This window comes from Lepidochelys kempii, chromosome 8, assembly GCF_965140265.1.
Source record: "Lepidochelys kempii isolate rLepKem1 chromosome 8, rLepKem1.hap2, whole genome shotgun sequence".
NCBI classification, from domain to species: domain Eukaryota; kingdom Metazoa; phylum Chordata; order Testudines; family Cheloniidae; genus Lepidochelys; species Lepidochelys kempii.
The window spans coordinates 22,583,071-22,597,826 of record NC_133263.1 but is presented as its reverse complement, the minus strand read 5'-3'; the positions used below and the strand labels follow the sequence as shown (position 1 = coordinate 22,597,826).

General features: G+C 42.0%; 1 protein-coding gene across 4 annotated transcripts in view; it reads right to left on the bottom strand.

Annotated features, from left to right (window-relative positions):
* Positions 1-14,756, bottom strand: part of HTR4 (5-hydroxytryptamine receptor 4) — a 209,055-nt gene that overhangs the window by 136,485 nt on the left and 57,814 nt on the right. For all 4 annotated transcript variants that reach the window (XR_012160260.1, XR_012160261.1, XM_073355855.1 and 1 more), the window contains exon 2: positions 9,130-9,214. Coding sequence is in view for 2 of the 4 variants with exons in the window: in XM_073355855.1 (XP_073211956.1) it covers positions 9,130-9,155 (26 nt within the window). In the remaining 2 variants the exon portion in view is untranslated. The remainder of the gene's footprint in view (positions 1-9,129; positions 9,215-14,756) is intronic.

The following is a 14,756-nucleotide window of genomic DNA, read 5'->3' as shown; positions in this document are numbered from 1 at the left end:
TCTGTTGGTGAGCCACACAGAGATCTTCTTCAGTCATTTTAGCCTGGCATTTGCCCTGATCTTGGCTAATGCACCTAAAAAGGAATCTGAGCCAAAAGGTTGAGAGAAATTATATTTTAATGACTTCAACTGAAGAAGCTAGTAAGGGCTCTACAAAAGGCCCTCTGTGTTCTATGGACACACTGCAAACAGTAAACCGTGATTCCTGGAAAGCAAACATACCGCAGCATGTTCAGATAGGGCTTGTTCTCTTCCATTAACCCACAAAAGCATGTAGCTCCTCCAATCATCCCTCCTTAAACCCAAGTCCATTTTCTGCCTTACCTGCCACCAGGTGTCTCCTTTCCCTTCTGAGTCTCCTTTGTACAGTGTTTCTATCTAGCCAGCTGTCTCTGTGTTCCCTCCTGAAGGCAAACACAAAGTCTGAAGTGACTGCTGGAATGTGTTGTGATCCTTTGACCCTTTGAACTAAGCCTGAGGTGTTTTAGGAGAGAAAACAGGCTTGTCTCATGCCTGCCTCCCCGACAATGCTGTGCAAGTGCTGTTCCATGCAAGTAAGGGTGGCAGAATCTGTCCCCTTGTGCCTCTTATTGTGACTCTGGGTCCCTCTTTCCCAAAGGATTAGACTGAGAGACGGGCCTGAGTCCATCCCTCTTCCTGCATCTTCTCCATCTCACTGTAAAGTTATCGCAATGACAGCCTAACAGTAGACAGCTCTGCCCATGCCACTTCTTCCATGGCCACTTGCCACCTCTTCCCTGCCTTCCTTACAATACCTCAATAATCCTATCCATGGCATTGCTGAAGCAAATTTCTTCCCACTGTTACATGTGAAAAGTGGCTGCTTTGGCCGATACAGTGAGGTTCAGGAATTGGGACTCATTCTGATCAGAGACCTGACTCTCAGGGAATGTGGGGCTGCAGAGAAGGTCTTGTCCTTCCTGGATTCCTAAGTGCTCTGAAGTAGCTGACCTGCAAGAACACACTATGCCAAATGGCTAGGCCAGCCAATATTGATTTTTTTTTTTTTTAAATGAACCATCTAGAGGGATGCCGTCTGGATTAAATAACAGAATACCACCCGTGCTTCCAAATAAACAAAACTAATTCAGTCAATTTGGTTCCCTGTTCCTTCCCCTTGATTCTCATTTCTCAAAGTCGGGATGAGATTAATGAACCGTTTGCTGTACTCCTAGCAGGCCCTGCATTTCTCAATATGCCCTGATCTGCAGAACACCTTTAGCAATTGCCTGTCAGAACTTCAGCTGATAATACCGAAAGTTTGGGGGCAATTAATATTATCCTAAAATTCAGTCATTTCAGGTACTTGATTTCAAAATAAAAAGCAATTATCAGCATGACAAACCCAGACGGCTTTCTCTTTTGTTTATTTAGTAAAGGGAGTCTACCTCCTACGCAAGTTGCCATTGGAGTGTTTATGTAAAGGCACTGAACTCTGTAGCAATGTAAGGCAAAAGATAATTCCTAAATAGCTCTAAGTCCTCAACACCTGAAAAAAAACAACAGACCTTTTACATAACTGTGTTCAGTAAACAATATAACTGTGATCACACCCTGAACTGAAACCGACTAATTATAACACTTTGTACTTCATCTGGAGATTTCAGTGTGCAGGAATAGAAGAGCTGCTCTACCAGATCAGACCAGTGGTCCATATTGTCCAGTACTATCTCATCTCTGACAATGGCCCAGCACTAGCTGTTTCAGCACAAGAAACACCCCCATTATAACCTGTCTATAGGGGAAGTTACTTCCTGCTAACCCATCTATAAGGGAAGGCAGGAAGCTGTGAGTAGTTGGCAAAATTCCTTTCTGTCTTAACCAAGCATTCCTTCTGTAGCTGGGGCTAACATACCTTGCTGCGATTTAGCCCCCTGTAATCCTTGTGTTCCTGACTTACTGCTGCATTTCACTTTTCTCTACCTTCCCAAGTCTAGCTGGATGGCAGAGTTAAGTTTATGATTATGAAATTAAATAAATAAAACAAGTTAAACCACACACAAAAATGGGCCCTGCAGTTTGAGGGTTTCTAGTTCTTACAGGTTTGCTACAGATGCGGAAACTCGGGCCCAGTTGGGTTCCATGATTTGCCCAAGATCACATAATGAATTAGTATCAGAGCTGGGAAAAGAACTCAGGTCTCCTCATTCCCAGTCGGCAGGGGCGGCTCTACCAATTTTGCTGCCCCAAGCAGTCGCCGCCGAATTGCTGCCACCCCAATGGCGAAGCTGCCGCCCAAAAGCCTCCACAGCGGGAAGAGCAGTAGAGCTGGCACCGAATTGCCGCCGTGGGACACGGACTGCCACCCCATTCTCAGTGCCACCCCAAGCACCTGCTTGGAAAGCTGGTGCCTGGAGCCGGCCCTGCCAGTCGGGTGCCGTACCCAAGGGCCACAATGCCAGTAGAGATACCCAGTGCTTCTCCCTCGACACGGTTATAAAAAAGACATTCTACCCTGAATACTTGAAATGTGGTTGTAGGTAGATTAGGGAGTGTGTTCTACTGGATGCTTATTTAATGGAAATCCACCAGCTAGAGATAGTGTGTGATCAGTGGTTCAAAGCTTTTTGGGGACAAGTGGACCAGTTTACCAGACAAAGCCCTAGACTAGGCTAGCTGGTGTCTGCAGCCTCCCAATTGCTTGTACACCTCTAACCCACATCGGAGCTGGTGCTGCTTTTGGCTGGGTGAAGGAACTTTTAAAAGGCTTAAGCCAGCAGCCGTTGAGCTGTGTGATCTGCAAAGCATTTCAAGGTAGTCTACAGATTAAAGCAGATGAGAACCAGGCAGTAGAGGGTTGAAAGGGCAGGAGAGCAAGTCAGTCCACTGGGGAAACTTTCCCTTAAAAAGTGGTCCACAAAATGAAGGAGCTGAACTCCCATCCACCAGGCAAAATGGATTAGAGCACATGCAGTTGTGAGAGACAATGCCCCAAAGCCCAGCAGAAAAACTACAAGTGGGAGCTTAGAGTGACACTCTCAAATGTCTCTTCCCTGGGATGTATGTATTGGCAACCCCTCAAAGCGGACAACATTTAAAGCTGACACTGAATCCTGATGGTTATACAAAAGGCATTATACGAAAGACCTCACTAAGGGTCACTTCAGCAGAATGGCAAAAGCTAACAGCTAAGGCAAGGTCCAGAAATGCATGGGCCTGGAGTCCAATATGGCAGCAAAGTGGTAACCGGGAGTGTTTGATTGAAGTGATATGTCCAGTAATTTACTCTGAAGCAATCAATAGACTGTGTTAAAAGTCTGATTGAGTCACTCAAAACTAGAGCTGAGTGAATAATGGATTTTTCAGTTCAGGAGTGGAACCAAAAAAAAATCTGAAAACAAATCTGGTTTGATTCAAACTAAAATCAAAAACATTGTTTCGAATTGACCTAAACATTGTGTGTGTGTGTGTTTGTGTTTTTAATTGACCAAATATGAAAATGAAATGCCATTTCATAATAAAACTGTCGAAACAAAACATTTTGAAATGGTCAAAATGAAACGTTTCGACATTTTTTGTGGGGAAAAGATCAGGTATTTTTTCAGCTGAAATTATATATCAAATTCAACCTGAATTCATAAATATTTCGGGGGCCCCAGAAATGCATTTTTTGGTGAAACTGTATTCCCTGAAAAAAAATTCTCTAGTTCTATTCAGAACATTTAAATGCCCCCATCATAGATCACTTCCTGAAACCTCTCTCAGTCTTTATGGCAAAAAATTTCCCTTCGTTTTGAGGAATCCTCTTCCACAAGACAGAGGCAACCAAATTGCAGCTATTTTCTCTTCCTCCCTCCTCCCCTTATTCTATTTGATTTTAAATAAATTGATACATAAAAGCACAAGACTTGCAGAGGATGCACAGCAATAATGCTAAGGTTGCTAGGAAACAAGTGGCCATTTGGGGGCTGAATGAATGAATGACAAGCATCAGTGCTGACAGAGGGGGAAGGAGGTGAGTCTGATTGACCATCAGCCAATGTCAAACTGCCCAAAAGATTTCACCAGTCCTGCATCCAGATAATAGGGGGGGATTGCGTTTGCTTCTTATGAGTCAAACAGCGAGTGGATCCGTGATGGGCAGTTTTACTTTATCCTGGCTATCAGGAACACTACAGAGTGAGATAATGGAAACCTCTGAAGGACTGGGAAGACTTTCAAAGACTCTTTTGGTAACCCCATTCTTCAGCGCTGTCTAGGCAAAGCATAACATTTGCTGCCCAGACTTGCAGATGCTCAAAAGAACTAGAGCAGTGGTTCTCAAACTAGGGGCGCCGCTTGTTCAGGGAAAGCCTCTGGCGAGCTGGGCCAGTTTGTTTACCTGCCATGTCCACAGGTTCGGCTGATCGCAGCTTCCAATGGCCACAGTTTGCCGTTCTCAGCTAATGGGAGCTGCGAGAGGCAGTGCGGGCCAAGGGACATGCTGGCCACTGCTTCCCACAGCCCCCATTGGCCTGGAGCGGTGAACAGCAGCCACTGGGAGCTGCGATCAGCCAAATCTGCGGACACAGCAGGTAAACAAACCGGCCTAGCCCGCCAGGGGCTTTCCCTGAACAAGCTGCGCCCGTAGTTTGGGAACCACTGAACTAAGGGATCCCCCTTCTTGCAATGCTAATCATGCAGGAAGAGTTGCACTTTCAGAGGGCCTGGTAAGATGCACCACCAAATTCTGTAGGTGCAGTTCTTGGAGCATGGAATTCCCTTTATCTATACATGCAAACTGAGTTATTAATCTACCTGGCCATTTTATAAGCCACCTATCTGATTTGCATGCAGATATATGGATGAGTCCATAGATTGTGGCTTCTTTTTAAAAAGTTTATTAAAATCCAGAGGATGTTCTTCTCCACATTGTAACAGTTAAGTCAAACTTTGATCCCAAACTTCTTGGTGGTATCTCGTTAACTGGCTGCATATAATGAATGTGTCCAACAACAACAAGCAGGACACAGTAAGTTGAAAAATCCTCTGAAATAGACATCTAAAATAGTTGCCAGGTCCTTTAGTTTTCCACCCTAGAATTAGAGAGAAGGAGGTCTGCCAATCACATCGACAGTGATAAATACCAATCACAAAGGAGACTCTGCACAGCTCTGCACGAAAGCCTTCATAATCTATAATGACCTTTTCATTCAAGTAAAACATTCTGTAGAACAGTCACACAGCTGATTCTGACTACCTGGCTTCATGCAGATAGGGAGAGACAGACTCTGTTCTTTCTCTAATGAGGTTCAGTATCACACAGGGTATCTTGCCAAAGGCTTTGCTGCTGGAATGTCTTCCATAAATTTCAGCAAAAGTAGCACCACTAAGGTCCCCATCAGCAAGATAAGTGCTTAACTTCAAACATGTAAGTAGTCCCATTGAATGAAGTCAATGAGACTACTCAGATGCTTAAACTTAAATACATGCTTAAGGAAGGGCCTGCTGAATGAGATCAAAATTCTGCTTTCAGGAAGTTCCGTTCCAATATGCCTGCCTGATATCCTTCCATCCATCCATCCCACTGTCATCCACATGGTATCAGAGTGCCTCTCTAGAATCTGCTCCCCCTACATGTCTGGACTTTCCACTGGATTATCTGTGAGTGGCAATGGGGGACTGGAAGTCAGGATTTGTGGGTTTTAATCTCACTGGTTTACTATGTGGCCTTGAGCAATTTTTAAGAACAAAATTTGGAAACTCTTTTCTTCTATAAAAATGTTCTATATGTTACTTCTAGGTGAAATAGCTAACCTTGAAATCAGGAAAGCATGGAAATATCAGCTACCTACTGGTAGCTGACAAGCGAACCTCTCAAAAACAAAAATCCCATGGCTGGAGATTTGTGGGGTTAAAACAAAAGTACATGCCTGAAGGGATGTGCTGTGTATAAAACTTTCCAGCATAGTGTAAAATGAGGGCCTGTGTTATATGGTTCATGAACAAATCCAATAAGAACAAAGGAAAAATAATTCATTTTTAAGTTATAAATGAGAGTGAGATTTGATCCCAGTGTTTGACATATCAAACCAAATGCAAAACACTGAACCAATATGTATTTAGGACAGGTTTCAAATGTCCATACAAAGACAGAGAGTTGCATTATGCTATCTTTTAACATCTGAATGACAAGCAGGATTAAATAATTACTGAGTGAGAGAGAGAGCCATCTCCCATCAGAGAGCCTTTCACTGTTCTACCTGGATGAGACAAAATTAGCTACAGCACAAAATAGTTTCCAGGAGATAATGTACTTTGGGGGAGCATTTCTGAAAGAGGATCCTTTCCAGTCACGTTTAAAGGGACACTTTTCACTTATTTGGACTACAAATTTTATTTAAAAACATTTTAAATGGCAACATAGGGAGTGAAGGTTCTCACAACATCTAACTCTGATAGGAATTAAAATGGTGGGGGGAGGGGAGTATTTTTTGTTTTCAATTCAAAGGAAACAGTCTGTCTTAGCATAAACATTTCTCTGCAGTGGGGGAAAGCCAATCAATGTATTTTATAATTATATGGTAAAAATGAGAAAGTAAGCAATTTTTCAGTAATAGTGTGCTGAGACACTTTTGTATTTTTATGTCTGAGTATGTAAGCAAGTAGTTTTTAAGTGAGGTGAAATAAATCAGACTCCTGAAAGGGGAACAGTAGTCTGGAAAGGTTGAGAGCCACTGGTCTAAATGGACCATTAGCCTGATCAAATGTGGCCATTCCTAGTGAAATGCAAAAAGCCAACAACCAGCCTAGGGGGTGAAAAGTTTCTTAGGAAGTTTTAATACTTTTTCTTTTATTAATCAATAATGAGGAGGAGATTTCTGAAATATTCAAAGGAAGGGGAGAGAAAATGGAAGTAACACGATAGCACTCTAGGTATCAGCACTAGAATTCCCCTCACAGAAAAAGAACAGCAGCATAAGCACTGTGCTCTGTTACTGGCAAAGCAAAGCCAAAACAAATTTCATTAAGCAAAACACATTACCTCTCAGAATCAATTGCCAGGTTATAAATGTGACCTGTTCAATATTCATTAAAACACTGATTTCCAAAAAAATTTATAGAGTTGCATGGGGGGGGGAGGGGGGAGAAGGAGTTTGTGCTTTTCCTGAAGTGATGAAGAGTCTGAGTCAAACCCCAAGTCAGTGACAGTCTTTCCATTGACCTGAATGGGCTTTGATCAGGCCCAAACTGACTAACTCCGGGGTGTAAGGCACATGTCTTGCAAGGAACTCTCCCATCTGACATGAGTGTGAGTAGTGCACAAACCAAGGGCAGCATGCTGTATGGCCATTAGAACCCAAAAACTTCATTTGCTATATTAGAAAGTGAGTGAGAAGCAGGGATATTATCTTGGGTTGGGTGGCAGCCCCCAAAATGAAAACTGCTGTTCACAGAAATTGCCTGAGAGAGCTAGTTACCTCCCCTCCCTCCTCCCACCCAGCCAAGGAGAAAGGGATGTATTTGCTGAGGTGACCAGCCCACCAACCAGAAACTGAGATGAGGGCCTCCCCAGTGGTAAGAGAGCTAGGCAAAGCATTCTTCTAGGGGCCCACCTGAACAGCCTCAAAGAGAAAGCAGCCCTGTCTCATGTCAATCCCAGTGGAAAGAGAGGACAGGCAGAGAGTCTTCGGATACATTCAGCTTCATGCTTTTTCCCCTTCTCCATAATCCAACCATACAGATGTCAAGTGTTACACCAGGGGCATGATTCTCCTGTCATGAACACTGGTTTTCCCTCATGTAGCTCCAATCACCTCCATGAAGTTACTCATCATTTGCACCATTGCAAGTGAGAGGATACTCAGGTCCCCAAAGTGGAATTAGGCTCCCAACCCCCCACATTACATAGCTATCCCGCACTAACCTCAGTCTGATTCTGCAACTCACCACTCATCATCACGACGAAGACTTTTGAAACACTTATGCTCTCTGTTAGGCAACTCATTAGGGAAAGAATCCCTGGAAAATGAGTGCAAATGTATTTGATCTATTTGATTTTAATTGATAACTGATCTGTTCTGTGGACCTTCCCAGGCACCTCTCAAGAAGGTGTCTAAGCACTGTAATGCAGAGAACTTTTTCAGAGAAATGCTGCATTGAAAAATAAACTGAAATGCAAGCGATGGAGAAGATATAGAAAACAGATTTTAAGAAGACTGGAGCATTTAATTCTGGATGCCTCTCTCAATTGCTAGTGGAATTCTGCCTTCCCCTCAGAGTCAGCAGTGCAGATTCAAGGTCTATCAGCAGCGATCCCAAATTCCTACTCTCTGATAGTTGTTTGGTGGCCTTATGTGAAATGAGTTTGGTGGGGTCTCAATCCACACAAAACAGCACTGCCATCAGACTGACTGGCAACTTTGTGGCAGTCCCATCAAAGAGGCAACGTGCTACATGAGCCACTGAGGTTGAACTCCTATCTCAGGACGACAGGAGGAACTTTAATTCAGGGTGGGCTACCTTGGCAGGGAGAGAGAAAGCAGCCCTGTCTCTCCCCTAGGGATACCTCAATAAAAATAGGGAACTTCAGTTTCCAGGGCTGTCATTCCGGCATTTTACACTCGTACTGAATTGGCACAAAGCAATCACAGCACTAATTTTCCGCTTAGGGACATCAGGTTTACGCCAGTGTCTCTGAACTGACTTTAGTGGTGTTATTCCTGGTTTACCTCAGTGTCAGGAAGAGGATAACCAGGCTCTTAATTTTTAGAATAAAAACCAAAAAATAATTTTTGAATAAAAACCTAGGAGCAGATCCTCAGCTGGTGTAAACTGACACCTGCCCTCCTCTCTCCCCATCCCTACCCTCAACTTAAACAGCTCCCTTAGGTGAGGATCTGACTTGTGGCGTGTGATACAGAGCTTAGTAATGTTGTATTACACTACTGTGGGTTTGGCTGTGGTGGCTACACATTTATAAAAATAACAGCGCAAGGCTACCTAACCATGCATACTCAAGGAAACCCAAAACCAACTATTGCTGCAGTAACAATAACTTAACAATACAGGCAAACAGAAAAATCCTACATCCTGCAGCTTTGCAAATACACTATGTTATTATTGACCTCCTGCAGCTCTGTAGACAGAAGATCTGCAATGTACAGTATGCCGCACAGTTTCTCCTACCTCACATTAGCATCAAGTTCTTCCATCACAGGCAATAGGCATAGGTAGCCTATGGGAGTTCAGCGCCCATAGAAGAAACCTGGTCCTGGAGTGGAGACAATGAGAAAAGATAATTATAAGTTAAATGGTCTGACCATTGTTTGCTTCTCCCCATTGCGGAAATGCCCTTATATTGGCACCATTGCCCCTGTGCCCCTCTAGCCAGAGTTTGCTTGAAAACAAAATGAATAAATAACACACAAAAATAAAATCAACATGGCTTTAAAACCTTTTTACAAGAGAGGAATTACTTGCATTGCCCACATGGAGGAAATGTAGTTATTTATGATAACACTGAGATAAACAAACTTATGTTTGAGAGTGAGTGAAAAACAGGTTTAGCTAATCCTTTTATAGTTTTGTCTTTATTATCTACTCATATATAATCATAAGTGTGTATAGCACTTTAAAGACAAAGGGCAAAATCCTGGCTCCACTGAAGTCAATGGCAAAACTCCCATTCACTTCAGTGGGGTCAGCTTTCACCCAAAGACACTGGGATCAAATTTTGATCTCATTTACACTGGTGTAAATGTAACATGCACTGAGTCTTTGTCCCACTCTAGTAGCTGGTCCACATAGAAAGTTTATGAGCTTGCTACCATTCTTACCTAATGCATTTAGTTCTTTAACTCAAACAGTAGAGGCTTGTCATTTTAGATGAAGATAGCCCAGGTTCAGTCCCTGCTGATGACCCAAGTTGTCATATAAATCAAGAGTAACTCAATTAAAGTCATTTACACAGTAACTGACCTGGAGCGATGTCACTGAAGGCAATTGAGTTACTCTGGATTTACTAGTATATCAGAGATCAGAATTTGGCCATGGGTCCTTTCCTCAAGGTACAGTCTAAGGGTCAGATCCTACAAACACTTATTCACTGGACTAATCTTGCACTGTCTGGCCCAAGGTTAGGTTAAGACACAGCATGGCAATGAGAGAGATTCTAGACCAGGGGATGGGAATGGGAGAGAGGCTTATGGACCATCCCCATACTAATGAAATGAATGCTAAGACTCCCATTAGCTTCAATGGGAGCTGGTCCAGATCCTTAAGCACTTACTTGGCTGCTCTCTTTATACTTCATGTTGGTTCCCTTTTTTTTTTTTTAAATGTCTCTGAGTTAAGCTGAGGCAGGAGAGAGGGGTTATTTGTATCTGTCTATTTGCTGAGCTCCTTCCCCATAACCTCCTGCCATCCATTGCCTTTATTTATTCTATTTATTTGCAGATTTAGATCACACCAATAATCATATGCAGCTAGGCAGGAAAGAGGTTATTAAAAACAAACACAAACATTAATGCAGTAGGTGATGCAGTCGCAATCAGTCAATGTCGTGCTGCTGCCCAAAGCAGACCCCTGCCTTGAGGACAGTAAATAAAACTCAGTGGAGCAATCAAAGGCTGCAATGAAGAAAAAAGGCCTCCCAGCCTGCCCTAGGACTATCAAACTCGCCTGTGGAACATCGTCAGTAGGAGCTGCTCCCTAAGGTGCAAGGACATCCAGCTGAGAACACTCAGTCACTGGTCATGGAATACTGAGTACCTTTCATCATGGCAAGAATACCCCAGTGGATCCACCTGCCATGCCATGATCTTGCCTAAAAGCCTCTCCTATAACTGAGGGGAGCTCGCACTTCGTAAGTTATCACTGTGGCCTATTGTTGCATCGTCTTGTGAGAGGAGACTGCTTCTCTTCTGTCTGTAGTTTCTGACCTGTGACTGCTGATCTTTGATGTTGCCAGCATTGTCTGTTCCATTTTGTTTGCAGATCATTGCTGTGTCTTGTTATAAAGCGTGATGAAAATGAAGGGCAAGGAAATGATTTTCCTTTCTAATTTCTCAGTATTCAGTAAGACAGATGATGCAATGCAGGAAAGATGAGAAATGTCAGGTTCTGGCCATTATTGTGTGAGTGTAGCCAGGGCTTTTCCCTTCATCTACACTCCTGAGCAGTGGGCAGCCAGAATCCCACTCCCTGAACACAAAGAGAGAGGAGGTGTGGAGTCAGCTGGTGGTTTGCAGGTAAAACGTGCAGAACACAGCAGCTGCAGCTCCTGCATTTGCTACCGACCTCCCACCTATTGACATGCTGCCCACCTCTATTCTCTGCAAACAGATCACCCCACCTACATTGCATGGCTGATACAGCTACAGTTTGGTTGGAAGCATAGACACAACCTGTGTATATTTTCCCACGTGACTCTTTCAGACTCCAGACCTGACCTGGGTGAACTGTCTGTCTCTGCCTTAGTGCTGCATTTTCAATTAAGTCACCTGTTTGCTGAAGATTTCCAATCATCATGAAAATAAAACAAAAATCTCATTCAAGAGAATACAACCCCCCAGCACAAAATACAAATATGGGAATTCACAGCGTGAAAGCTTATAACATGTATGTATCATATAGAACTGAGTAATCAAGATTCAGTCTCCTGGCAGCCCTCTGGGAGATAGAGCATGGCAGGATTTAACCAGATATTACACACACAAGCCCTCTTTACACATGGGAAGTTCAAGTTCAACATGAACCCTGAAAGCCTTTCAAAATATCCCACAAGCCACTGCTTCAGGGAGCAATGTCTGAAACTACAGAGCTAGGTACCCAGAAGACTGTTTAACTGCATTAGCGGAGTACAATGCCAGTGTAACTATGGGGGAAATTCTGCAGCAGACCTGACTCCAGAACAGCATGCCTTGTGTGCACATGCTGCACACTGTTTACACTGGTGCTGTCCCACCAGTTCAGTTAGCAACGGTTCGATTACCTGCGGTAGATAAGGCCACACATGACAGCTCCAGTGACCAAGTTGTCCCATTTTATTTTCCTCTGCAAGTAAACTTCCACTGGCCTCAAAGGAATATTGCATAGATCCGAATCTCAAAGCTGAATTCTGCATTAGACCTCTGTTGAATAGTCCTTTTATAAAAACTAAGTCACAAAGATGTCTTTACCACTTACAGATGTCCCCTTAACTTAACAAATTTCCCAGTCTGGTATATTTTTCACATGCTTTATTTCTATAAATAAAAGCAACATGATAAATCCATAACTATGGCCCCAATCCTGTGAGTGGCTGTACAAGAACAACCCCTTGCACCCATGCAAAATAACTGGAAAGATCAGTGTATCAATCTATAGGCTGGGGTTGAGTTGGCCAGAGGATGACAATTCTGTCTTGTGTCAACTTTTGAGGTTTCAAAATTTATTTTTGTTCCACATCGGAATGAAAGCAAAACCTCCCAAACATTTTCAACTTGTGTCAAAAGCCCCTCAAAAAGATCAGATTTTCAGTTCTCCCTCCCTATCTCTCATATGAGAAGTTACCTGAGAGTTCTTGACCTCAGAAACCCTCTGGATGAAAACTTTGTTAAAACCTATACCTCTCTGTGAAACATTTCAAGCTTTGGAGAAACAGCTTATTTCAATGAAAATATATTTTTGAAAATGTTCCCACCCACATCTAGCTGGGATGTTTAAAGAAGTAGCTAATTTTCTTAAGGTTCTTTGAAAATCCCTGTCATAAATGAGAGACAAGGTGAGTGAGGTAATATCTTTTAGTGGCCTGACTTCTGTTGGTGAAGGAGACAAGCTTTTGAGTGACATAGAGCTCTTGTAGTTCAAAGTTTGTCTCTTCACCAACAGAAGTCGGTCCAATAAAAGAAATTACCTCACCTACCTTGTCTCTCTAATAGTCTGTGACCAACATGGCTACAACAACATTGTCATAAATGAGTAATATTTTTATTTTAAAAGAATAATAATACAAAAACAGTCAGTTGAAGAGGGTTGCAAACCTGGCTGGAAAAAGCAAGCAAGAAGGCTGGGTCAATTAGTTTCACTTTTTACATGAAGTTCACACCTTGACTTAATGTTAGCTTGAAATAGTTTTCCTATAGCATTGCAGAGTACAGCCACATGAATACATGGTACTGCTGTAATTATAAAGAAATGAATGATTTTCAACACATGGTAAACAAAATGTAGCATGCCCCAATGACTTTAATTGGTATGAATATCAATGTAATTTCTAATAGTATCAAAACTCCATCTTGAGTTAACAGAAATGAATATGCTTTTATGATAAACAATTTGCATGTTTGCTACAGGTGACCCAGTGCAAAAAAAATGGGACTAATTTCTAGGATCATGTCTTCAAAATACATTCTAAACTCTTCCAGGCCTCAATTGGAGTTATAGAGTTTAAGGCCAGAAGGGAGCATAGATCATCTAGTCTGACCTCCTTTTTATCACAGGTCACCCAGCACCCACACACTAAACCCAACAACTGAAATTAGACCTAGAATTAGGGTCTCTCTCGTTATAAGTTTACAGAAAGCTTAACAGAGTGTCACTGCTATAGTGCTACTACTAACGCAAACAATAATGATATACAGTTTCTTGGGATCAATGGAAAGACAGACACCCTGGAAATGACGCTGGAAATTTACTGGTTTCAGAGTAAAAGCCGTGTTAGTCTGTTTTCGCAAAAAGAAAAGGAGGACTTGTGGCACCTTAGAGACTAACCAAAATTGTTAACTGCCTGCAAAAGTATACCTCCTACATGAAGATGATTTTCGGTCTGTAGTTTGTGGGGAGTAAAATAAGATATCCGACATTAAGGTCCAATCATACTTTTTTCAAAGAAAGCTTCAAATATTTAAAACTTACAATTTATAATAAGAAAAAGTCACACCTAGCATGGCAACTAATCTACCAAGGTGGAGCTAGGACCATAAATATCTTAATAAGTAAGTCATCAAAACCCAGAAGTTATCCTGAAAATGCAAAATGAGCCTTAACTGTAGTGCTGCTATCCTGATAAATAAGATTCACATAAATAAAAGAATACAGCATTTCACTGAGCTGAAAATCAGACTTTTTCCTGAGTAAACAGCACATTTTTCAGACATATTCTATATCTATAATTGGATAATTCATCCAGTCAGGAAATAATTTATTTTTCCCCATCAAAAACTTTGATGAAAACACTTCCCCCCCCCCATCAAAAATTGTCTTCTACTTTTTGGGGGTTTTCTTAGAAAAACTGAAAACCAAAAACTTTTCACTTAAAGCAGAAAAATTTAGAATTTCAGCTGGCAGGATTTAAGTTCCTCAATGGCAACCCAATTTTTTTGGTGAAAGGGAAAGTTTTTGTTTAAAATATCTGTTTTGTCAAAAAGCCATTTTCCATCAACAAAAGTTTTAATGGAAAATTTTTGACCAACTCTAATAGATCAGTGTATACATGTAAACATGCATTAGAGACATATTCATTCATGGTACACCCGCACCTTTAATACTGTATGCAGTTCTGGCCACCGCATCTCAAAAAAGATATATTACAATTGGAAAAGGTACAGCAAAGGGCAACAAAAATAGTTAGGGTTATGGAACAGCTTCCATATGAAGACTGGACTGTTCAGCTTGGAAAAGAAATGACTAAGCAGAGAAATAATATAGGTCTATAAAATCATGAATGATGTGGAGAAAGTGAATAAGGAAGTGTTATTTACCCCTTCACATAACACAAGAACCAGGGGTCACCCAATTAAATTAATAGGCAGCAGGTTTAAAACAAAGGAAAG